At 37.1% G+C, this 22,133-nt stretch overlaps 5 protein-coding genes across 5 annotated transcripts; 3 read left to right on the forward strand and 2 right to left on the reverse strand.

Annotated features, from left to right (window-relative positions):
- Positions 1 to 775: 775 nt before the first annotated feature.
- bmp8a (bone morphogenetic protein 8a) lies at positions 776 to 9,085 on the forward strand. Its single transcript, XM_056257633.1, has 7 exons — positions 776 to 2,332; positions 4,099 to 4,295; positions 4,449 to 4,593; positions 7,434 to 7,625; positions 7,720 to 7,799; positions 8,155 to 8,265; positions 8,516 to 9,085. The coding sequence occupies exons 1-7, from the start codon at positions 1,855 to 1,857 to the stop codon at positions 8,663 to 8,665; spliced, it is 1,353 nt and encodes a 450-aa protein (XP_056113608.1). The 5' UTR covers positions 776 to 1,854; the 3' UTR covers positions 8,666 to 9,085.
- Positions 9,086 to 10,119: 1,034 nt separating this feature from the next.
- On the reverse strand, positions 10,120 to 11,901 carry zgc:91910 (Zinc finger protein 706-like). The gene is made up of 4 exons (XM_056257583.1): positions 11,805 to 11,901; positions 11,042 to 11,184; positions 10,786 to 10,920; positions 10,120 to 10,672 (listed from the first exon to the last, which is right to left on the reverse strand). The coding sequence occupies exons 2-3, from the start codon at positions 11,174 to 11,176 to the stop codon at positions 10,825 to 10,827; spliced, it is 231 nt and encodes a 76-aa protein (XP_056113558.1). The 5' UTR covers positions 11,177 to 11,184; positions 11,805 to 11,901; the 3' UTR covers positions 10,120 to 10,672; positions 10,786 to 10,824.
- A 737-nt stretch (positions 11,902 to 12,638) lies between these two features.
- psma2b (proteasome 20S subunit alpha 2b) lies at positions 12,639 to 16,270 on the forward strand. Its single transcript, XM_056257635.1, has 8 exons — positions 12,639 to 12,724; positions 13,290 to 13,366; positions 14,297 to 14,429; positions 14,565 to 14,687; positions 14,771 to 14,852; positions 14,975 to 15,048; positions 15,175 to 15,232; positions 16,028 to 16,270. Exons 1-8 carry the CDS (start codon positions 12,684 to 12,686, stop codon positions 16,142 to 16,144), a joined length of 705 nt encoding a protein of 234 aa, XP_056113610.1. The 5' UTR covers positions 12,639 to 12,683; the 3' UTR covers positions 16,145 to 16,270.
- Positions 16,271 to 16,381: 111 nt separating this feature from the next.
- ntaq1 (N-terminal glutamine amidase 1) lies at positions 16,382 to 17,861 on the reverse strand. The gene is made up of 6 exons (XM_056257636.1): positions 17,483 to 17,861; positions 17,314 to 17,413; positions 17,171 to 17,221; positions 16,943 to 17,091; positions 16,717 to 16,841; positions 16,382 to 16,640 (listed from the first exon to the last, which is right to left on the reverse strand). The coding sequence occupies exons 1-6, from the start codon at positions 17,575 to 17,577 to the stop codon at positions 16,537 to 16,539; spliced, it is 624 nt and encodes a 207-aa protein (XP_056113611.1). The 5' UTR covers positions 17,578 to 17,861; the 3' UTR covers positions 16,382 to 16,536.
- Positions 17,862 to 18,942: 1,081 nt separating this feature from the next.
- si:rp71-45k5.2 (uncharacterized protein LOC560783 homolog) lies at positions 18,943 to 20,484 on the forward strand. The gene is made up of 3 exons (XM_056257634.1): positions 18,943 to 19,546; positions 19,651 to 19,746; positions 19,852 to 20,484. The coding sequence occupies exons 1-3, from the start codon at positions 19,397 to 19,399 to the stop codon at positions 20,398 to 20,400; spliced, it is 795 nt and encodes a 264-aa protein (XP_056113609.1). The 5' UTR covers positions 18,943 to 19,396; the 3' UTR covers positions 20,401 to 20,484.
- Positions 20,485 to 22,133: the final 1,649 nt, after the last annotated feature.

A 22,133-nucleotide genomic window follows, 5' to 3' on the forward strand; every position in this document is an offset into this window, starting at 1 on the left:
ACCTTTGTTTGAGCCGTGTGTGTTGGTCACACATAAGTAGTGTGTGTTTGCACTGGACTCTGTGTATGTTTGGTGGTCAGATGCAGCGGATGGGGTTTGGGAAGGGTGGTGTTCCATCATCTTCATTCTGCAGCTGTGAGTCTGTGTTTATATACAAATATTTAAACCCACTCACATCCTTTCCCACCAAACACCATCCACACCGCAGAGCCAAGCTCTCATGGCATCTCACAACCCTGCAGTGTCATTTCATTTTCAGAATCAACTGACCACATGAGTGCTTTTATCAAACAACTGTTTTTCCCATTAAAAACATGTATTAAAGTCTCGATTTATATGGGTCTGTTTGCGTAGTTGACAAATGGCATGTCAATGGCCACCTCCAACAAATTGCAACATTGTTAGGTAAAAACATGATTAATATATATTCGTTTTGTGTGTGCATATACACGTTTCATACGTGATTCATTTCTATTTATATAAATATATAGTGACTATAAACTAAAGTAATTGCATATCAAGGTTGCAGAAGTGCGGTAATCCGAACTGTTTTTTTGCAGTTCACTTAAATAGCCCTGTCATGTCATTTTTGAGTAATATAGTTTTTCAAAAAATAGTTTATAAACTATGTATTTAAATAAGAAAAAGGTTTGAAATGGTTTTAGGTGAACTACAGACCCTTTCTATCACTGGTTCATATTTCAACTACCTGTCTGCATGGACACTTTAGTTTGAAAACCAAGTTTTTTTCAAAACTGCCATCTTATATCTTCAGTGAAACGGCAGTGATCTGTCACTTCTTGGCTACTGTTGAAACCACAGAATATAAATATAGTTTTCATATTACCCTAGCCATAAGAACTCAGTTCTAGTCTGTGCAAAGGCTGGATCACATCTTCATCCCCAAACCACATGATAATTGCCAGCAATTTGTGAGGTATGTGTAGAAGATGGGACGGTTTGATAGGGTAGATGGAGGCTGAGGTGAGAAGGAAGAGAGGGAGGAGGATTCAGACGTTGGAAACACTCCCTCTGCGTAAGTGTGTATGTTGGGAGGGAAGAAGGACACCCATGTTCAGATTGTGCCTTCAGCGCAAGCAGCACGCAGGCTAAGAATACCACAGTCCACTGGGATCTCACAACTTCAAAATCCAGAAAAAAAAAACGTTTGGGGACTGTAACACTATTCTGATCAACAACTTGCTCAAAATTGTGGATTCTTTTTCTTACATTTTTTCAGGAGTCTTGGATATTTCCGCACACTGGATTAAACGTTTAAATCCAACATTGATTGATTACCGCAAGAGAGTTTTCTAACTTTTTGTTGTTCAAATAATTTCATCAGCTTGGAGTAGCGTCTCACATCTCCTCAAAAGGAGCAGGTGTTGTGTTTGATCCAGGAACCTTTGAAGCGGCCCTCTGTTTTTAGTTCTACCCAAAGACTTTAATTCCACATTGTGCTTAGTCCTTCCAACTTCGAGATCACCTTTGAAAGGAGTTGGGCTTCTAGTAAGACGTGTTTGTTTTCTCTTCCAGTTTCTAGGACATTGTTTGCCGTCCAGCTCCGTAAGCACACTATAGATTATGAGAGAAGCCCTGTGGTTTGGTAAATAAAGTGACAGCATGAGGAACGACTGTCAGGAGTCGATAAACTGAGCAGCTCGTAGCAGTAAACATTGCACTCTTCCAAATAACGATGACTGCTGTGGAATCTGAGTGGCTCAGGCGTTTGAGTGTTGTTCAGAGTTGAATTTCAAGACGGTAGTCAGACCATTCCAGAGAAGACCGACGTCGGGTATACACCCAGAGGTTTTGGAGGGACAAATACCAGGATAATCTAGATAGACGGCTGCAATGGAGCAGAGCTCCTCTGCCACACCAATGGACAAACAAGAGCGTGTGGTTGAGTTTGTGTCCTCACGCCGCAGCAGAGGGAGGAAGGAGAGCGGGAGAACCCGACTGTTCCCTCTGGCCATCTTCCTCCCTCTGTGCATGTTGCTGTGTGTTTGGGGTCAGGTGGAAGGAGTGGTTCATTCCAGCTTCCGCAGGCTCAGCGGTCGGGAAAAGAAGGAGATGCAGAAGGAGATTTTATCCATTCTGGGTCTACCAGGACGGCCCAGACCTCACCCGCCACTGCGGCCCCCTTCCTCCGCCCCGCTCTTCATGCTGGACCTTTACCACGCCGTGTCGTCCGAGGCCGATGATGGACCGGGATTGGGCTTCACTCCGGAAGTGGTCAGTCATGCCGCGCTGCCCACCTTAAGCACACACACACCGCCCCTCGGCACGGTGGTCAGTGAGGCGGACACGGTCATGAGCTTTGTCAACCTGGGTAAGTGACAGCTGGTTAGGGTTATGTATGGACATAAATCACACTTTAAAATATGTCATGTTAATTTAATGTTTACTTAAAAGAACGACAACGCAAAGTATTTTACAATGGCAAGTTTGTTGGGTTTCAAATTATAAAACAAATACTTGTACAAAAAAAAGTATTTTTGGACACTCTGGTTGTCAAACTCAAACTGAACTGGAACATGTTAATAACAGTGTTGTTTCATTTTTATACTACTGTAGCTGTTATTCACATTTTTATTTAAATTTTAGTATAAGGTTTAGCCATTTTTTATGTGCTTTTGTTATTTTTTATTAGTTTCTGGAGTTTTTTTATATGTCGATTCAGCTTTAATTTGTTTGTTTCAGTTTTTTTTTTGTTTTTTTTTTTGTGATTTTACTACTTTTTTCAGTCAGTTGCAAGTGCAACATTTCTAATTTCCATTTATTTTTCATTTTCAAGTTTTTCATCTAATATTTATTTTATTTCAGCTTTATTTTAAGTAAGAAAAAAACTAATTTGAATAGATTTAGTTTTAGTTACAAATAACCATTTCTGCCATAAAACAAAATGTTTAAAAGGGTAGGCCCTAATTGTGAAATAAAGTTTAAATAATAAACAAAGTCACTCTGGCAGATATAGTCACAATTACAGGAAATTATTTATTATTATTATTTATATATCAAAACTTAAAACTCATTACAGAAATAGCTTAAACAAGTCTAGAACAAGTCTAGCATATTTTGTTTGCAGATGCCATTTGGTTTGATATTTTAACTAATACAATGGCACATTTTAAGTCTGGTTTCAGTGATTGGTTTCCTAATATTTTGTAAATAATATTGTTTTATAGAACAAACATACAATATTAGAATCCAGATAGTTATTCATACAGTGAGATTTGCCAGTGATTTTGAGAGCTTGTATTGACAATGAGACAGACCCACAATCACTCCATCATCTCTTCCTGTCTCAGCCCAAACACAGACGATACTTATCTGTCCGAACAAACAACAGTTTAACATCCTATTTACAATTACTGCATATCTTTCTCCCCCATTATCATTGGTCAGTGTCACCCCTTTCTCAAATTTAACTAGTGGTGTTCGCTTAGACAAGCGTCACTATTATAATCGCTCATTCTTCACGTGGTTAGTGATTTAAACAAACCCGTTTGAAACTTCGCTGGATAACTGTTTGTGCTACAAACATGAATGATGCCTCAAATCATGTGGCTTTTTGATGAGAGGTCTAGAATTGCTTTTCGAAGCGATCAGGCAAGGTTCCAAAAGAGGGGTTTTGTAGACCGTTTTAGGTTCTCCTTTCAGTGAGGTTCTTAAAAGAAACATGTCCCACTATAAAGAACCTTTCGTGCACTGGAAAGGTTCTGTGGAGGTTAAAAGTTCTTCATGGAACCAGAGATGTTGTAGTGGGCACACAGCTGTGGGGAATTACAGGCCCCACTGAAAGGCAGAAAAAAAGATGAGATGAAGTGGATGAAAATACTGTTGGGCACTCCTCTAAAAATAGAGCGCTGGACTGTAATTAGTGGTGGTGCTCTGAGCGACTGCTGTTCCACAACTCCTGTAATTACTCCAGTGCAGAGCCCGGGCCGTGGGTGTCAGTCAGAACCAGAACTAATCTTCCCTTTTCTGTTCCCCATCTTCTCCTGCCAATCACCCCTCCATCGTCTTCATCTCAAGTGTCTTCACACTCAGCTCCTCTGGTTGTGTTTAACTCCCTCTCTGTCTTTGTGAACGCAGTGGAGCAGGAGAAGGATCTGCTCCAGCCTCGGCCGTACTGGAAGGAGTTCCGCTTCGATCTCACTCCTCTTCCTCAGGGAGAGACTGTCACCGCTGCTGAGTTTCGTATCTATAAAACTCTTACCATGGGTTGGCGTGCAAACCGCACCCTTCATATCTCTGTCTATGAAATCCAGAGGGAGAAAAGACACAGGCCAGTACACATATAAGACATTTGATACAATATTGAGTATTAAACTAGATAGCATTTGATTTTAGTGTTTAGGATACTCTTTGTGCATTCATCAGTGAGATCCTGCATCGGTCATTATAATGGGAATGACATTTTGATCTTGTGGTTTGACAGGGAGCCTGAGCTGGTGTTGCTGGACATGCAGTCTGTGCCTGCGGGTCAGGAGGGCTGGTTGGCATTTGATGTGACTTCTGCGAGCAATCGCTGGCTTCTCCATCCTCGGTGCAACCTGGGCATCCGCCTTTACGTGGAAACTGAGGAGGGTGAGCTATTCCTTATGTACAGAGGCGGAATACATAGTGTCAGTCCGCTCCGATAGTCTAACAAGTTACAACTGACTGGATGTTGCTTCCTAGACTTCTGAAATCCCATGTTTTTGTTCGCATCATTTGTACTTCATAAGAGTGTATGTATGGCACCCCATAGAACTGTAAAGTGGAAAGTTAGGAAGGGTCTGAATTGTCTCCTAACCCATTTTGGGGTTTCCCAGTCAAATCACGTAACATTGCAAAAATCATTTATTTTAACAAGCAATATGTATATCCGAGGAGGCAAGAAAGGCAGTGCCTCCTCAAAAAAATTGGATGAGAAAAAAATCCATATTGCAAATATAAAACAATGCAAATATTACAAAATGTGACATTAAAAAGTGTATAAATCACTCGTTTTTCTAAAGTAACACTGTTTAACAGCGATACCAGCAGGTAAAGTTACAGTGGGACGCCCCGTCTCTCTTGCCTCCCCTGAGCCCATTGAGTTTTAACAGACCCCCTAAAGCATGCGGTGGGTAAATTAATATGAATGGGGAAATGTCACGTGAATAGGCGATGATTGGATATGATGGTTTTGTGTGATAATCCCGCCTCTTGTTTTCGTGCCTGTTCCACGTTTGCAAATCAGTCTGAATGAACAACATAAAAGGACGACTAAATAAAAAGTAAACAACTCCCCCAATTAGATGTCACCGATTGTGTCAAAATCAAAGTTGAAATGGCCTGAAAACATGGTAACTGTTGGGGTTTTCAGATTGGTGAAATTAAAGGTTCATCTTACTGAGCTTGATGACTGATGATCCGAAAATAAGTTGACCATTAAAAAAAAACAGCTGAACATCAGTTCACAAATAAAATGTATTGTTTAAAGTATTACTGCCTTTAGTTATTATTTTGGAATAAATGTAAAATGCTTAAAAACACATTTATAAACTTGAGATTTATACTTGGTTTTAATAAATAGAACATTAATTACGTTAATATATAAAAAAAAAAAAAAAAATTGTACGTAATGTAATGTTTATTTAACCAGGATAATGTGACAACATTAAGTGTAACTGGGACATGAATTTATATTAGATTTATTTCTCTCTCTCTTTATAATCTCTCTGGATTATGACAATTAATGGCAAATGGAATGTTTTGAAATGTAAACTGATATTTCCTAAAGACACACTACAGCAAAAGATATACACTCACCTAAAGGATTATTAGGAACGCCTGTTAAATTTTTCATTAATGCAATTATCTAATCAACCAATCACATGGCAGTTGCTTCAATACATTTAGTGGTGTGGTCCTGGTCAAGACAATCTCCTGAACTCCAAACTGAATGTCAGAATGGGAAAGAAAGGTGATTTAAGCAATTTTGAGTGTGGCATGGTTGTTGGTGCCAGACGGGCCGGTCTGAGTATTTCACAATCTGCTCAGTTACTGGGATTTTCACGCACAACCATTTCTAGGGTTTACAATGAATGGTGTGAAAAGGGAAAAACATCCAGTATGCGGCAGTCCTGTGGGCGAAAATGCCTTGTTGATGCTAGAGGTCAGAGGAGAATGGGCCGACTGATTCAAGCTGATACAAGAGCAACTTTGACTGAAATAATCACTCATTACAACCGAGGTATGCAGCAAAGCATTTGTGAAGCAACAACACGCACAACCTTGAGGCGGATGGGCTACAACAGCAGAAGACCTCACCGGGTACCACTCATCTCCACTACAAATAGGAAAAAGAGGCTACAATTTGCAAGAGCTCACCAAAATTGGACAGTTGAAGACTGGAAAAATGTTGCCTGGTCTAATGAGTCTCGATTTCTGTTGAGACATTCAGATGGTAGAGTCAGAATTTGGTGTAAATAGAATGAGAACATTGATCCATCATGCCTTGTTACCACTGTGCAGGCTGGTGGTGGTGGTGTAATGGTGTGGGGGATGTTTTCTTGGCACACTTTAGGCCGCTTAGTGCCAATTGGGCATCGTTTAAATGCCACGGCCTACCTGAGCATTGTTTCTGACCATGTCCATCCCTTTATGGCCACCATGTACCATCCTCTGATGGCTACTTCCAGCAGGATAATGCACCATGTCACAAAGCTCGAATCATTTCAAATTGGTTTCTTGAACATGACAATGAGTTCACTATACTAAAATGGTCCCCACAGTCACCAGATCTCAACCCAATAGAGCATCTTTGGGATGTGGTGGAACGGGAGCTTCGTGCCCTGGATGTGCATCCCACAAATCTCCATCAACTGCAAGATGCTATCCTATCAATATGGGCCAACATTTCTAAAGAATGCTTTCAGCACCTTGTTGAATCAATGTCACATAGAATTAAGGCAGTTCTTAAGGCGAAAGGGGGTCAAACACAGTATTAGTATGGTGTTCCTAATAATCCTTTAGGTGAGTGTAAATAACTGGCTTAAAACCCTTTTTTGGGAGGTAAAAATACTAACGTGCCTAAGACTTTTGCACAGTAGTGTATATAAACAAACTGGGAGGACTTTGCCTCCTCATTTCAGATATATCACTTTATATATATATATATAAATGTTCTTCTCCCTTTGGTCCCTCAACTTGATTTCACTGAGTTTCAGTCTCCACAATCGCAATAGTTTGAAATAATACATATATTGTTAAATGTTTTCTTGCTACTGTCAGATTTATCATCAGACCAAATATTATTGAAGGAGTTTTGGATATTTGCAAGAATTCTGCTCTAACATGAAATGTTAAAGTCAGACTGTATCTTGGCAATGCTTTATAAAAAAAGAAAAAGAAAAAGATGGTCTCTGTGCCATTGGCCAAATGCTGATATCTTGTTTCAGACCGGTCGCTGTCAGCCGCATGGGTGGGTCTGGTGGGTCGGCGCGGGCCGCGCTCCAAACAGCCTTTCATGGTGACGTTCTTCAGAGCTAGTCAAGCCCCTTGCCGCCCACCTCGAGCTGTGAGACACAACAATCCACGCAAGAAAAAACCAAAGTACGACCTGCCACACCCAAACAGACCCGGCATATATGGTGAGCCACAATAAGCGGTTTAAGAGGCAGATTGTGTTTTAGGAAGTATATGAAATGATTTGTCTTTGAGCTGTGATCGTCTCACTTTTTCCAGACCAAAATCATGCCAGCAGTGGACGCCAGGCCTGTAAGAAACATGAACTCTATGTCAGCTTCAGCGACCTTGGCTGGAAGGTGAGACTGCCTGACTTTTATACAGTTATACAACATTCTTACAACATACAATATACAAAAAGTTAATTTTGAGTCACAGGTTACACACAGTACTGAACGTTGATTTGGCCAATGGGTATAGTTCTAAACAAGTAAAAGCAGAGTTAAAGCTTGCATTCAGTGATTTGAATGATTCAATGGCTCACTCATGGAGACAGTCACTTGTTGCCAGCTATTGGCTTATTGATGTAACCTGTAGAAAGAGTCACTGAGAAATCCACACCATTAATGTACAGACTGACAGTTCGGGATAAAGCGGAGTAATACAAAGTGAAGTCCCTGGAGTGTTTATAATTTATTTAATACTATTTTTCAGGACTGGGTTTTGGCCCCTACCGGTTACTCTGCGTATTACTGTGATGGGGAATGTGATTATCCTCTGGGCTCTTGTATGAATGCCACAAACCATGCCACGATCCAGCTTCTGGTGCGTAATCTGTACTTTTAATATTTCACTTCAACGCTAGGAGACCCATTGAAAATGAACTTATTCTTTATTTATATATACTTTCCTAGCTGGTTGAATATGTGTTGCCAAGTCTGCAGTTTTCTTGTGAAATTGGGCTACTTTAAGTTGTTGCCGCGGGTTAATTCAAGTATTTTTGGGCCATACTTTTGATGCAAGGCCCTGGCAACCCTGTATATGCCTCTCTCAACTGTACTGACTCCTTCGGCAGGTTCACCTTCTCAGACCAGATGAAGTGCCCAAGGCCTGCTGCGCTCCAACCAAACTCAGTCCCATCTCTGTGCTCTTCTACGACGACAACAACAACGTTATTCTCAAGAAACATCGAAACATGGTGGTCAAGAACTGTGGCTGCTTATAACCTCCTGTACGCAGTATTTCTATTGTACATTCAAGTTTTAAATCTGAAACAAATGTAGATTTGTTATAATACTCTGAGGCACCATTTGTAATATACAGTGTTTAAAAGATTTATTTAGCCAAATTTGAGTGCTCTTACCTGTCCCAAATGATTGACAAATGATAGTTCAAGTGTCATGATGGTTTATCAGCATATTTGCCACACTTTTATTGTGAGTGGATTTAAGGTTGGAATCATCCCATAATTAAAAAAATACATATTTTGGATTGTCTTACACTTAAACTGTACAAGTTTTCATGTGTAGAATGTAGTAAACAGCCTGGCACTTCATGTTACGATTCACAAAGCCACGGAAAAAATAACTTAAACCAAATGTAAACCAGATGTCAAAGCTGTATAAAGTTCCTAGATTACTTATAATTTTCCACAGCTCATGTTGTCTGGCGTTTTTAGTCTACTGAATTTTCTTGGAAAGATATTTTTGCAGTGTTTTATCAGCAGAACAGTCCAAAAAATACATTTAATAACAGTAGGCCTACAACCCACTGAACAGATGCATCTATCCCTCCCAGCCTCGCTTTCATTCCAGTTTAAAATCAAAGATGGCGCCGCTGTGAATAAGGTCTATAAAGTGTATTATATATGGCACGGGTCACCCCCTCAATGTATTTCGCCCCTTTTGCCATGTTGAAGATGATGTCGGACAGAATCCTCGTGCTCATTGGCTGTCGTCTCTGGAGATACGCTAGTAACGTAATACAGTTTGGTGATATGAATATTGAAAATAAGATAAGGGAACACAACAACGGGAGATTCTAAGGAAGCTTTTTTTCTGCCACTGAATAAAAAAGGTAAATGCGACTTCATCTCATAATTAAGACTTTTTCCCCTTGCAATTACAAGTTTACATCTCGCAACTTTTTTTCTCAGAATTGCGCATAAAGTTCATTTATCACAATTATGACTATAACACGAAATTGTGAGTTGCATTGTGAGATATAAACTTGCAATTCAGAAAAGTATTTTTCCCCTCAGAATTGGACTTAACGTACAATTCTGAGTAAAGTCAGAATTACGAGATAAACGCAATTGTGATGACGGAGAAGTAGTGCTGCCCAAGTTGCATCTTTTTTGGAATGGCAAGATAATTATTGCATAGACCTATTATCTTTGTCATTTACATAAAACTCTTGAGACGATCATGCTGATCCACATTGATAGGTGGCAGTACAGCGGTTAACACCATTGTTGTATCGATGCTCAAAGTACGTGAAGAACAGTGATGCTAAAGATAGCTGAACATAAATTGAAATTATGATGATTACAGCTTGTTTAACAGTTGTCATTTTAACACGAAGTTCTACTTTGAGTCACCAAAAAAATTAATTAAAAAAAAAATTCACAAAATCTATCCTCTGGATGTTCTTGCTAGTAATCATGACACACATATGTACTATATGCATATACATTTATTGAAAACTTTAGAAAACAAAGTAACAAAAGAGTGTTCGTGGGTCCCGACTCATTATTCTGACTATTTGAACAGGTGCAAATTTACCGCATTTGTGATCATTTTAAGCATGTCAATAAATGCATCTCAATCTAAATCCTGGTCAATACTATTAATACACACAGTGGTGCACCTCTCCAATTTGGTTCACAGTTAAAATATCAGGGCACATACATTTTTATGGATTGAAGCACCTAATGATATTTTAAAATCATACTTGTCAGACAGGGACCAAGCGCCACAAGGCATTGGAAAAGTGGTGAATAAATATGACAAGTTACAGCACATGGCAATGAAACTGTTGGGTCACAGCACACTCTGAAGAGATGGAAGCAATACGCACATATAAAAAAAAAAAATTAAAAAAAGAAAAAGAAAAAAAAGTGTGCTGGTGTGCTTGAGTACAACCTAAGTTCTCTGTCCACATGGTCCATGTTTGTGATATACAGCAAGTCGAGTTAGTCGGCAGAATCAAATCATGTTTCTTTCCCCAGGGTCTGAAAATTAAACCATAATCATGAGATTAAAATTCAGCCACATTAGCAGATTCAATTAGTCTAAATGTACAATACAGCTTTTATGAATCTAATAATATCTGTATTAGACTCACCTCATTTTTTGTTAGGTTCATGTCGGTTTCTTGTGTCCTTTAAGCTTGAACATCTGCCAGCTCAGGAGGCATAGGAGACTTTGGGTGCTTGCTTTCAAAATGCTGTTTAAATGTCTTGGGATCTGGCATCTGTGTCTATACAATTGGGAATAATAACCACATTTCTCAGCAAGGATGTGCCGGGTTGGGGTACAGTGGCTTAAACCAGCGACCCTTTACACATATTGCTTTTTAAGTAACAACTCAAGTCACTCACCCTGCAGACAGGACATGTGTGGACCAGTGCTGCTTTGGCTGCAGTCTTCTGATCCGCTCCTTGACCTTTCTTCTTCTCAGCTGCTTTCTTTGCGTTCTTCTGTTGAGACTGGATCTTCTGCTGCCCTCGAGCCATGGCCTTCTCTGAAAAACATACAGATTAGGTATAATGTACTCACTCAAGTACAGATATAATGATGACATATCAGACACCTTTCCCTCCATACAAAGAAAGTAAATGGTGAATGAGACTGAGGAACGCCATAACTTACAGATTTGAAACAACATGCAAGTTAGCTGAGCAAACGATGAGAACATTTTCATTTGGTAGGCGAATTTTCCCTTTAAAAGATGCTTAAAAACACATACATTACATTTGCATCAGTGAGTTAACGTTATATAGGATAATCTGGTTTATGAGTTTATTAGAACATACATTTTAAATGTCGCCATACGTATTAATAATCAATGTAAACTAATCCTTCAGTAATGTATAAATGACGAGTAATGTTTTCCCCATGAAGTATAACGCTGGTTTTAAAATAAAAAACTAAATTAGAGTAGAGACTGCGAAGATCACATTAGCGTGTAACTTGCGTTAGCTCATCCGCCTTCTTTAAAACTGATCTAAGCCGCATAGTTGCAATGTACAAAACGATCGAATAAAAAATAACATCACCATAAACCTCAAATATATGTAAAAACAACAAAATGAGACTTATAATATGAGATATGGCAGATTGATCAATATTTGAAGACAATACCTCGGCGTTGAGACACGGTAGGAAGTCAAGCTCCACTGCTGACGCGTTTAATAGCTTCCGTCAGAAGCACATACATAATAAAAGTACTCAAACTGTCGGGAATTAAATAGCTAGATTATCCTCAGGCCCAGGCCAGAGACGTATGAGTTGGCTAAGAACTTTTTATGTACTTTTTTTTATTTTTATTTATTGTTTGCCTGAGTTGTATTCGTTGTTATTTTCAAGCGAAAATAGCAGCGCGAGGCTAAATGTTGTCACTTGTGTGGTTGTGTTGTGTGTCACTCGGTGTGGTTCTGCCAATCAAAATAATCAATTAATTCGTAAAACGATTCACTGATTCAAATGTTTCGAACAGGTTGTACGCATGTTAGTGAAATAGAAATACTTTTTTTATTTTTTATTATTGCAAACTCTTTTTAACAATGAACATACAAAGGCAATAACAACATATTATTTACATAAAATCAAATAAAATAAAAAAGTTGCGTCTGTATAATTAAGTAAAGTACATTTTGTGATTTAGAAATGGACAGACTCAATTAAAATAATGCTTTGGGAATTACCGCCATATAAATCTTTTTTACAAGACATTTTACAATATATATGTACACATTTCTGAATATTTGCAGAATGTGTAGATCTTAATATATGACAAATGTTGGTTTTAAATACAGTTTGTGTTCGTGCTAAAACTATAGTCTTGTTTTATGTTTAGCATGATTTTATTCCTCCGAAACGTACGAACCGACATTTGTCTGTAAAACACAATTAGTGGTCGGTTTTTATTTAGTTTTAATTGACTTTTATCTTGACGAGTGTATTTTCAAACATTTCGCGGAAGTTGTTTTGGTGTATTTCCGACCGTAGCAAAAGACAAAAATGGCAGATCGAGGATACAGTTTTTCTCTCACAACATTTAGGTAATAATGTCATTTATAGATTGATATGTGGCTATAATTTTTCATTATACATATATTTTTGCATGCATTCAAAGGAAATAATTGTGTTTTTTTCCAACATGTGTTTAAAATGTACTTAATCGTAAGTCACATCGGAGTTGCACTGTCACGGTGTTAGTTATTATATGAAACTTTATGACTTCTATTCATTTTTCAGTGTCGGCTTGTAGGCCTACTGTTATTCCTTTGTTTAGTGTTTTAACACTGTTATGTTTTACTGCACATTCTGTTGGCTAAGAATATTATCTTGTTTATCTGTTAATCTTCTGTGATGTGTACTATATTCATTGACAAGCAATTTAAAAAGTATGTTCAAGTTACTTGAAGATTTTTAATCTTATAATCTATGAATTTGAAAAAAAAAGAGCATGAGTTCAGAATCAACATGAAGTACATTGATTATAGTCTTGGTTATAGATACGTATTTGTCAACAAAAATGTTGTTTTTTGCAGTCAGTTTCAGTTTAGATACGTTTCAGAGGCATTTCTCTCATGTACTTTTTTATTATTATTATTATCAACACAGCCCCTCTGGCAAACTGGTGCAGATTGAATATGCTCTGTCCGCTGTAGCAGCCGGTGCTCCATCTGTAGGAATCAAAGGTACGTCTGTGTAGATCAGTGCATCACAAACTTCACAAACCATGTTCAAATAAGAACATCTTTGCACCACCTAATCAAACCATCCATTGAGTTGCTGAGTGTAAACTGAGTGCTGAATCCAGTATTTAAGTCGAACGCAGATCCTCTTAAAGCTCATCTTCATGAAATCATGATGATGACATGCTTACATTTCTTGCATTATATTTAAACGTAGAGTTACATTAAAACTGTATATAGACCAGAAACTGGAAAAAAAATGTCTATTGCCAAAGTTACACAGCAAATAGGAGGCCTTTACACAGCAAATACAACTGTATACTTTAACACTAGGAGCTGAGGTGGGTCAGAGCTGGCATGATTTTGTTCTGGCTTTAATATTTTAATTTCTTTACATTGAATTTGGAGAATGTAATCAAAATTGACCCTATTGACTTTGTTAGCACACATTACTGGTCTTAGGGTGAACAATTAATCTGTGCAAGTTAATACACAGAAAAAAAATAAGTTTGTCGTGGTAAATCTTTAATTAAAATCCGAAAAGTTACTTCCGGTCTGGATGGCGTTGCTTTTCCGATGATGTCAGTTTGACGGCTTGGGTTGAAAACACTTATCCTCTGCCCTCCAACAGGAGAGGAGGTGTGCTAAAATAAAACCCTGCCCTCTATTCAATATTCCATTTCACTTGGATATACCTCACAGCACTTTAATAAAATCAGTTGCTACTTCCTGTTTGATTTCCACTTTCATTTGGCCGTGTAAGAATGTAGCCTAGGTCTTAAACTGAATTTCAAACCCTTAATAAAGAACATAAGGTTCTTTATTAAGGGTTTGAAATTCAGTTTAAGACCTAGGCTACATTCTTACAGTATAATGTTTCTCCATACGTATTGTGTAAATTTGCTTTGAAGGCCCTTTTGTCATTTTTTGCAGCATCAAATGGAGTTGTGCTGGCAACTGAGAAGAAACAGAAGTCCATATTGTACGATGAACAGAGCGTGCACAAAGTTGAACCAATAACCAAACACATCGGCATAGTGTACAGTGGAATGGGTCCTGACTACAGGTATTAAAAAAGTGCATTATTTATAATGAATGGTTGCTTTGTTCTAAAAATGAAAAGCTTTTCAAATGAGCCCTTCTTGAGTGTTAAGTTGGAACATTAACAGCTGAAGATGAAAGGAATGATCTCTCTTGACAGGGTGCTGGTCAGAAGAGCAAGAAAGCTGGCTCAGCAGTATTTCCTGGTATACCAAGAGCCAATCCCCACAGGCCAGCTGGTACAGAGAGTGGCTTCTGTTATGCAAGAATACACACAGTCAGGGTATGTTACTTCTTTACATCTTTTATTATCATACTAGACTTGAATTAGAGCTCTTGTAGTAATTTAAGTGTCATTTTTTATAGAGGCGTGCGCCCGTTTGGAGTCTCTCTTCTCATTGCCGGTTGGGACGAGGACCGGCCATACTTGTTTCAGTCAGACCCATCGGTACAACAAATAAATAGCAATCAAAACATTATCATTACTGTTTGTTTATTCTTTTCATCATATTATATTAACATGCAACCATTTATTTTATAAACTCATCTCTCCATCGTGATATCCCACAGGGAGCATACTTCGCCTGGAAAGCCACAGCAATGGGAAAGAACTATGTGAATGGAAAAACATTCCTTGAAAAAAGGTATTAAAATCATCAACATGTTGGCGGGTTGAATTATTGTAATGTACCGATTTTTCTTAAGGTACAAAAATAGGAAAATGATTTTGCACATTTTTGACAGCATAGCTTTGTATCATTTTGTTACAGATATAATGAAGATCTGGAACTTGAAGATGCTATACACACCGCCATCTTAACTTTAAAGGTGAATTCATCTCTAAATAACTATTAAAGGGTTAGATCACCCAAAAATTTAAATTATGTCATCATTTATTCACCCTCATGTCGTTCCAAACAAGACTTTCGTTCATCTTCGTATTACACAAATTAAGATCTTTTTGATGAAATCTGAGAGCTTTCTGTCCGGCTATGTAACTACCAAATTGATGCTTCAAAAAGTTCATAAAGAGATTGTAAAACTAATCCATATGAATTGAACGGTTTAGTCCAAATTTTCTGAAGAGACACGATCGTCTCAACTCACACATCAGTTGTGGTAAACAGAAGCTCAAGCATGTTCGCTTGACATGTGAGAACCAATGAGGTTCATTCTCATGTGTTACGCAGCACGTTTGAGCCTCCGCAAGAACCAATGAGGTTTGTTCTCAGGTGTCAAGCAGGTTCAGTTGAGCTTCTGTTTATGTTTGCTGATCAATGTTCATATGTGAATAAAAGCCTAAATTCAATCTCTCTTGAGACTCTTCAGAAAATTTGGACTAAACAGCTCAGTTGATATGGATTCATTTTACGATCTCTTTATGAACTTTTTGAAGTGTCAAAGGGGTAGTTGCGTAGCTGTCAATAGAGGGACAGAAATCTCTCAGATTTCATCAAAAAGATTTTCATTTGTGTTGTGAAGATGAAAGTCTGACTGGTTTGGATGACATGAGGGTGAGTAATTAATGACAGAATTTAATTTTTTGGGAGAACATTACCTTTAACTTCCTATATCAGATTGCTTAAAACAACAATATAATACAGCGTTTTCTTTTTCCTACAGGAAAGTTTTGAAGGACAGATGACAGAGGAAAATATTGAGGTGGGCATCTGTAATGAAGCAGGATTTCGCAGACTGTCACCTGCTGAGGTGAAGGATTACCTGGCGGCAATTGTTTAAAAACTACAGCACTACAACTGCTGACAGTTTACCATTTCGGTTTGGTTGTTTGTTTAAATGCTGCATTTTTATTATTTGTACAACTGTGTAACTGATTTCTTTATAAAAGTATGAAAATGATCAACTGATGTTACATCCCGTTCATTTTATTATGACTGTCCTTTGGGATTTTATTACCTGACTGTAATTATGAATTACAATGTAAGGTGTGGGATCTGAATTGTTCTATTTGTAAAAAATAAAATGAAAAAAAGTTTGACAGGCAACAAATATGTAGGCTATTTTGCGGCCTGCTTAGTCACAGTACTGTCCATGCTAATGGGATCTTTCCCTGAGGCTCTGTTTATGTACATTTTTCAACACAAAAGTGTTGGCATAAAGCAAAAAACTTGTTACTTCGTCCCAAAGCGTTGAACAAAGTCTGAAAGGTTGTAAACCTCTCCATATCCCACACGGGCATCCATGCAGATGAAGTCATCAAGATTCATTTTAGTGTCTGTGAAAATGATATACTGTGTAAGAGGAAAAAGAAACCAAATTATGATATTGCATCAAATAATTTTAAAACAAACCTGATGTCTCTAAACAAGGATATGCTGGAGGTGGCATACGCCAGTTCCCGTCAGAATCCTTCATATGTGAACGATCAGAAGCAAACTTCTTCAAGTAGGTGTCCCCTGATATTACACGAAGTTTCCTAAAACACAGTAGACAATCATAGTTGACTGCATTAGACTGAGGTTAGTGTATTTAAACGTTTTGAGAAATGCAGTTCAGATCAGATACTTAATAGCTGACCTCCAGAAAGCATGTTTCAAATGCTCGTCAGAATGAAAGGCCTCTTTCGAATATACATCAAGTAAACAAGGGAAGGGAAGGACGGTGTCTAGATCATATATAAAGCTCTGTCCTTGTTTATTTGTGTGTAGAAGAATAACATGGTAATCCTAAAGGCAAGTGCACAGAAATCTTGCATTAGTACAAGGTAAAAAATCAATTATTTTCCTTATTAAAAAACATTCTTACCCAGAATACTGGTTCATCACCTCGACTGGATTTTTGTTTCCAAATGGGTATCTGCAAATTTCATATATAAAAAAACTGTACACTACAAAAATAGTTATTATATAAATATAAAAATTATATTTGCGTATAGACAAAAGCCTCACCATTTTTCTTTCGTTAGATATAAAGACTGCATACACCTCATCCAAAGAGCACGTCCCCTGATCCTTGACATATTCGCACAATTTCCACACATTCTCCTCACTGCAGAGAAAAAAAATGCTGTGTATTTAATAAGAAATGTAGCTACTGGTGTTATTTCTTCACACTTACCAGTAGCAGCTGGTGTATACACATTGGTTTCTAGATGGAGTGATAATTGTATATTCAGACGGAGAACTTTCTTCATTCATTCTTCCCATCCACATATTACTACGAGGTATTTAACTATAACGACATTACGAGGGGAAAAACAAAACAAAATACAAGATAAGAATACAGCGTTTTACGTTGCCCCTGTACAACAACGATAGTATGTTACAGTTTATTTTGTCCGTAAGGATCTTTAGGCAGATTTTTGTCGTTCCGGCGTGTCAATGCGCGAACATTCAATCCTCATGTGAATTGCAAATGTGATGTGCACGATTATCACTATAATTGTTGAACGCCTTTGCTGACTTAATAGCACAATTAGAAAACCCGTTAGCGAGAGATAATGTGCAATTGAACACCTGTCTCAAATAAATATGAATAAAAATTCTATGACTATTTTGTTTGTTTTTGTTTCCATTTGTGCCATGGTATGTCTGTTAATTTGTAAAGTATTTAAATTTACCCAACCTAATTACCTTATTAAGTCCAACTTTTCAGCCACAAAGATACATTTATTTTATTATTTATCTGTGTTAAGCTATAGCCTACACCACTGTTCAAAAGTATGGGGTCAGGTCAGTAAGATTTTCTTTTATAAATAAATGAATACTTTCATTCATCACGGATCTATTAAATTAATCAAAACTGACAATAAAGTCATGTAAATGGTGCTGTCCAATCGATTAATCGCATCTAACATAAAAGTTTGTGTTTATATACATACATATTATATAAACAAATATATGTTATCAACAGTATCAATGTTGAAGTTGTGCAGCTTAATATTTTTGTGTGATACAATTTTCAGGATTCATGATGGATATAAAGTTCAAAAGAACAGCGTTTATGGCTAGTGCTGTCAATAGATTAATTAATTAATTAATACAACATAAAAGTTTGTTTATATAATTTATGTGTATATTTAAGTATATAAACACAAACTTGTATGTTGTATTAATCACAATGAATCTATTTGACAGCACTAAACGCTGTTCGTTTGAACTTTATATCCATCATGAATCCTGAAAATTGTATCACACTTTACACAAAAATATTAAGCTGCACAACTTCAATATTGATACTAATAAGAAATGTTTCTTAAACAACACATTACTGTATTTTTTATCAAATAAATGCAACATTGGTGAGCACAAGAGACCTTTGAATGGTGTGTACAGCCTATATTAAAACACAGAAACTGAGCAATAACCAGTTCAAATTAGGTCTACAAGCCAAACCCTGGGGTTATGCCTGAAATATTCAAGACAAAGCTTATATTAGCAACTCTCTTTGTTATAGTCTAAGTCATAAGCTGTTTTCTTTATTTTAAACTTACTTTATTAAATTAAATGACTTAATAAATAATGCCTGTTCCATAAGGTAAATTAATTAAGCAAACAGATTTTGTAATAGGCTCCAGACTTTTAGTGTAAAGCATTAACTTACCATACTGAATTAAATACCAGCTACTGTATTTAATTTGGGGGAGCAAATATAATCCACCTTTATTTATACAGTAACATCTAGGCCTATTATTTGCACCGTGGGTGGCTAGGCTATACTTCATTTGTCCAAAACAAACAAGAGGTATAACACTAAAATAGGCCCACTGTTTTAGACTGCTATTTCTTAAAAACAAAGTAAATCAACAATTTACCTCATTCTTGTTGCAAGTAGTCTAACTGCCAATGCATATTGATATTTTAGAGGAATATAGCTTAAGAAAACGCCCGGCCATTAACACTTCTTTTTTATGAACAGCAGTTAGGCCTACTAATGGAATGCAACACCTAGACCAATTGAAAGCTACAGCCTGGATATAAATGGAGGCTGATCTTCTCAGTGTTCAGTCTGAGTTTGGACCAGGAGCTCATCATGATGACTAGCGGAGGATTCAATGTTTTGCTGCCACGATCAAGCGTCGTTCCGAGGAAGAAGTACAAAAAATACTCTACAGGAACATACATCGGACTTATTGCATATGCAATTCAAGATTCACCGGACAAGATGCTTACTTTCAAACAGGTAACCTAAAATAAGTCATGAATTATCGAAATAGCCCTATAAGATTTAATAATGTTGTCTTCCATTTCAATAAAGTAGGCTAACATTGTACCTTATTTGTGCAGATAATGAAGAAGCTGGAACCATTTGTCTTCGGAGACAAAAAAGGCATTGAGAACAACATCAGAGTCTGTCTGTCATCAAACAGGTGTTTTGCAAAGGTGTGTAACTTATTAAGTTTGTCCTTGGGGTGTTTTAAGTCTAGTTATTTTTGAAGCATTGTGTAACTGGTCTGTTTTCTATTTTGTGTGTGTTTTTTTTTTTAGGTACCAGTCGATCCGGATTATCCAAATCCTAAAAAGAACTTCTGGAAAGTGGATGAGAGTGGCATTACTCCAAAAATGTTTCGCCGACATTTCAAATACATAATGAATGTGTTTCCTGGCCTATCCGATCAGGCACTTCGGGTGGATGAGTGTGAAGAAGATCATTCTTACGCTCCTGAGCCTCTCATGCCAGTCTGCACAGTCGCGGAAAACAAACGCGAAGTCAAATTCACAGGCCCATTTTCCATAGAATCAATATTAAAGAGCGACCGCGAAGTGAAGCGCATGCGCAGCACGCGTTTGGAGGAATCTCCACGCTACGTAGACGCACAATGTGGAGCGACCAAGAGAAAAAACTTTTATGACTATGACACAGTTGACTGTTATTACCCTGTTTCAGCAGTGGGATGTCAATTGGTCTCAGCAAAAAGACCTCGTGTGTCTTCAGGACCTCCGTTTGGACCGTCTTTGCCTCCACAGCTCCCATACGATCACCCCGTTCTCCTCAGATCTCCTTTAATGTTTAATACAAGATATGTCAGCTGGTGAACATCCAGAGTGACCAAATGTAAATATCCTGAAATTGCACTTTATTTTTGTTGTTAACTTCTCTTTTTTTTTTTTAAATAAAAACAGTGTTCTTTGCATTTGATTGTGGCTTACTCTGCTTGATTTAGTCTGAAGACATACTATTTTTTTTTTCTAATAATAATAGGCTATTACTAATATAATATACTAATATTAATTGTGCATTTATATACGCTACCATGATAGTTAATACTTACTGTATACTTTAAAGTTTATTTGTAGAGTAGCCTTCTAATAGATTATTATTTCAATATGATAATATTGCTATAGATAAAGTCTGTAATATCATCTTAAATATTTAGTAACCAGCTTAATGACCTATATTAATTTAGGGACTACAAAAATAAAATATTGGAACTTTTTAAAAAAATTACAAAAAAAGCTAAAATGCTATTGAGGCATCTACACTTTTTTCCCCTTTTTTTCTTTTCTTGAAGCCCATCTTTCAGTAGATTTATTTGTTAGGCTGATGAACCTAAATCAACCCCAAACATTTACAAAACATTAAAAGTGAGATCTCGGAATACAATGCTATCAGATAGGCTAGCCTACATTACCATTAAAATAATGTTTGTGCTCGACAAGCAAAACATGTCGATCAGTATGTTAATCGGTGATTAGCACATCATCCAAGATAATGTTCATATTTAGTGGAGACTATTTCCCGTCAAAACCAACAGGTTTACTTTGCGCCACAAGGTCTATTTTCGCATTTGCCACGGGGTGGCAGTAAAATGTTAATGTTAGATATCGACGAAAACTACCTTAATAAATTAAAGAACATTGATGTATTAATTGATTTACTAGACCTAAAACACGGGTAGGCATATACAAAACGATCAAAATAGATCAGAAATGGACCTAGCTATACCAAAAACACATTCACATTATGGAAATATTCAATAAACGAAGGAAATACAGCATGTGCAATAACACTATTGTCATATTATTAAATTATGGAACTTAAAAATGTCTGAAAATAAATATAAAAAAATAGCTTTAATAGGCCTATCATATATAAAATAAATGTTATAGGCCTACTTATTTGTAATCTTTAACACAACCCACATGTTAAAGACTGATGTCAGTTTTGGTCTGTAGCCTATAAGTCTCAAAGTCAAAGGCTTTTTAAAAGTTTTGTGTAATTTCCACAGAAGATAATATCTTCTGTATCGATTTTAAGTAGCGGAGCAGTAACCGTAACAGTAGCAGTAACTTGGCCCGAAACCATTTTGTCCAACAATTTTGACATTAAGCTTTCACTATTCCCAATAGCACCATGATTCTTTAACCATTATCCACCCAAACACACCACTGAAGAACACTGATTACTATATGATTATGACTTAAATATTTCTGTCCTAATATTTCTGGATGTTCAAACCTGTTCATAGAGGTGACACCATTTGGACTGACAGCTGACCATGCAAAGATAAGGGATAGCAAATAAACCTTAAACAGACTAAAACGTTTGTCTTGTCTTAAAATAGATATTCATCTTGATGCTCTTTCCCCTCTTGTTTGGTTTTACAACACTGTAAAAAATGATATGATCAATAAGTTATGATAACATATGTTTTTACATTGCTTTAACTCATCAAAAGAAGTTAAGCAATTTTCTACTATTTTTAATAAGTTATCCAAGGTTCAACTATTTAGTTAGTTTAATGTCATTTAAGTTGAAAGACTTAAAC

Source organism: Rhinichthys klamathensis, unplaced genomic scaffold, assembly GCF_029890125.1.
Source record: "Rhinichthys klamathensis goyatoka isolate OS25496 unplaced genomic scaffold, OSU_Roscu_1.1 h1tg000140l_1, whole genome shotgun sequence".
NCBI classification, from domain to species: Eukaryota; Metazoa; Chordata; class Actinopteri; order Cypriniformes; family Leuciscidae; genus Rhinichthys; species Rhinichthys klamathensis.

Coding starts and splice junctions, on each gene's coding strand:
- bmp8a (XM_056257633.1), top strand. CDS start 1,855: ATGGAGCAGAGCTCCTCTGCCACACCAATGGACAAACAAGAGCGTGTG. Junction 4,594..7,433: donor TTACGTGGAAACTGAGGAGG/GTGAGCTATTCC, acceptor ATCTTGTTTCAG/ACCGGTCGCTGTCAGCCGCA. Junction 7,800..8,154: donor TCAGCGACCTTGGCTGGAAG/GTGAGACTGCCT, acceptor ACTATTTTTCAG/GACTGGGTTTTGGCCCCTAC.
- si:rp71-45k5.2 (XM_056257634.1), top strand. CDS start 19,397: ATGATGACTAGCGGAGGATTCAATGTTTTGCTGCCACGATCAAGCGTC. Junction 19,547..19,650: donor AGATGCTTACTTTCAAACAG/GTAACCTAAAAT, acceptor TTATTTGTGCAG/ATAATGAAGAAGCTGGAACC. Junction 19,747..19,851: donor CAAACAGGTGTTTTGCAAAG/GTGTGTAACTTA, acceptor TTTTTTTTTTAG/GTACCAGTCGATCCGGATTA.
- ntaq1 (XM_056257636.1), bottom strand. CDS start 17,577: ATGTGGATGGGAAGAATGAATGAAGAAAGTTCTCCGTCTGAATATACA. Junction 17,222..17,313: donor TATCTAACGAAAGAAAAATG/GTGAGGCTTTTG, acceptor TGAAATTTGCAG/ATACCCATTTGGAAACAAAA. Junction 16,641..16,716: donor TCCTTGTTTAGAGACATCAG/GTTTGTTTTAAA, acceptor TCATTTTCACAG/ACACTAAAATGAATCTTGAT.
- zgc:91910 (XM_056257583.1), bottom strand. CDS start 11,176: ATGGCTCGAGGGCAGCAGAAGATCCAGTCTCAACAGAAGAACGCAAAG. Junction 10,921..11,041: donor ACACATGTCCTGTCTGCAGG/GTGAGTGACTTG, acceptor CCAATTGTATAG/ACACAGATGCCAGATCCCAA.
- psma2b (XM_056257635.1), top strand. CDS start 12,684: ATGGCAGATCGAGGATACAGTTTTTCTCTCACAACATTTAG. Junction 13,367..14,296: donor TCCATCTGTAGGAATCAAAG/GTACGTCTGTGT, acceptor CATTTTTTGCAG/CATCAAATGGAGTTGTGCTG. Junction 14,430..14,564: donor GGAATGGGTCCTGACTACAG/GTATTAAAAAAG, acceptor CTCTCTTGACAG/GGTGCTGGTCAGAAGAGCAA.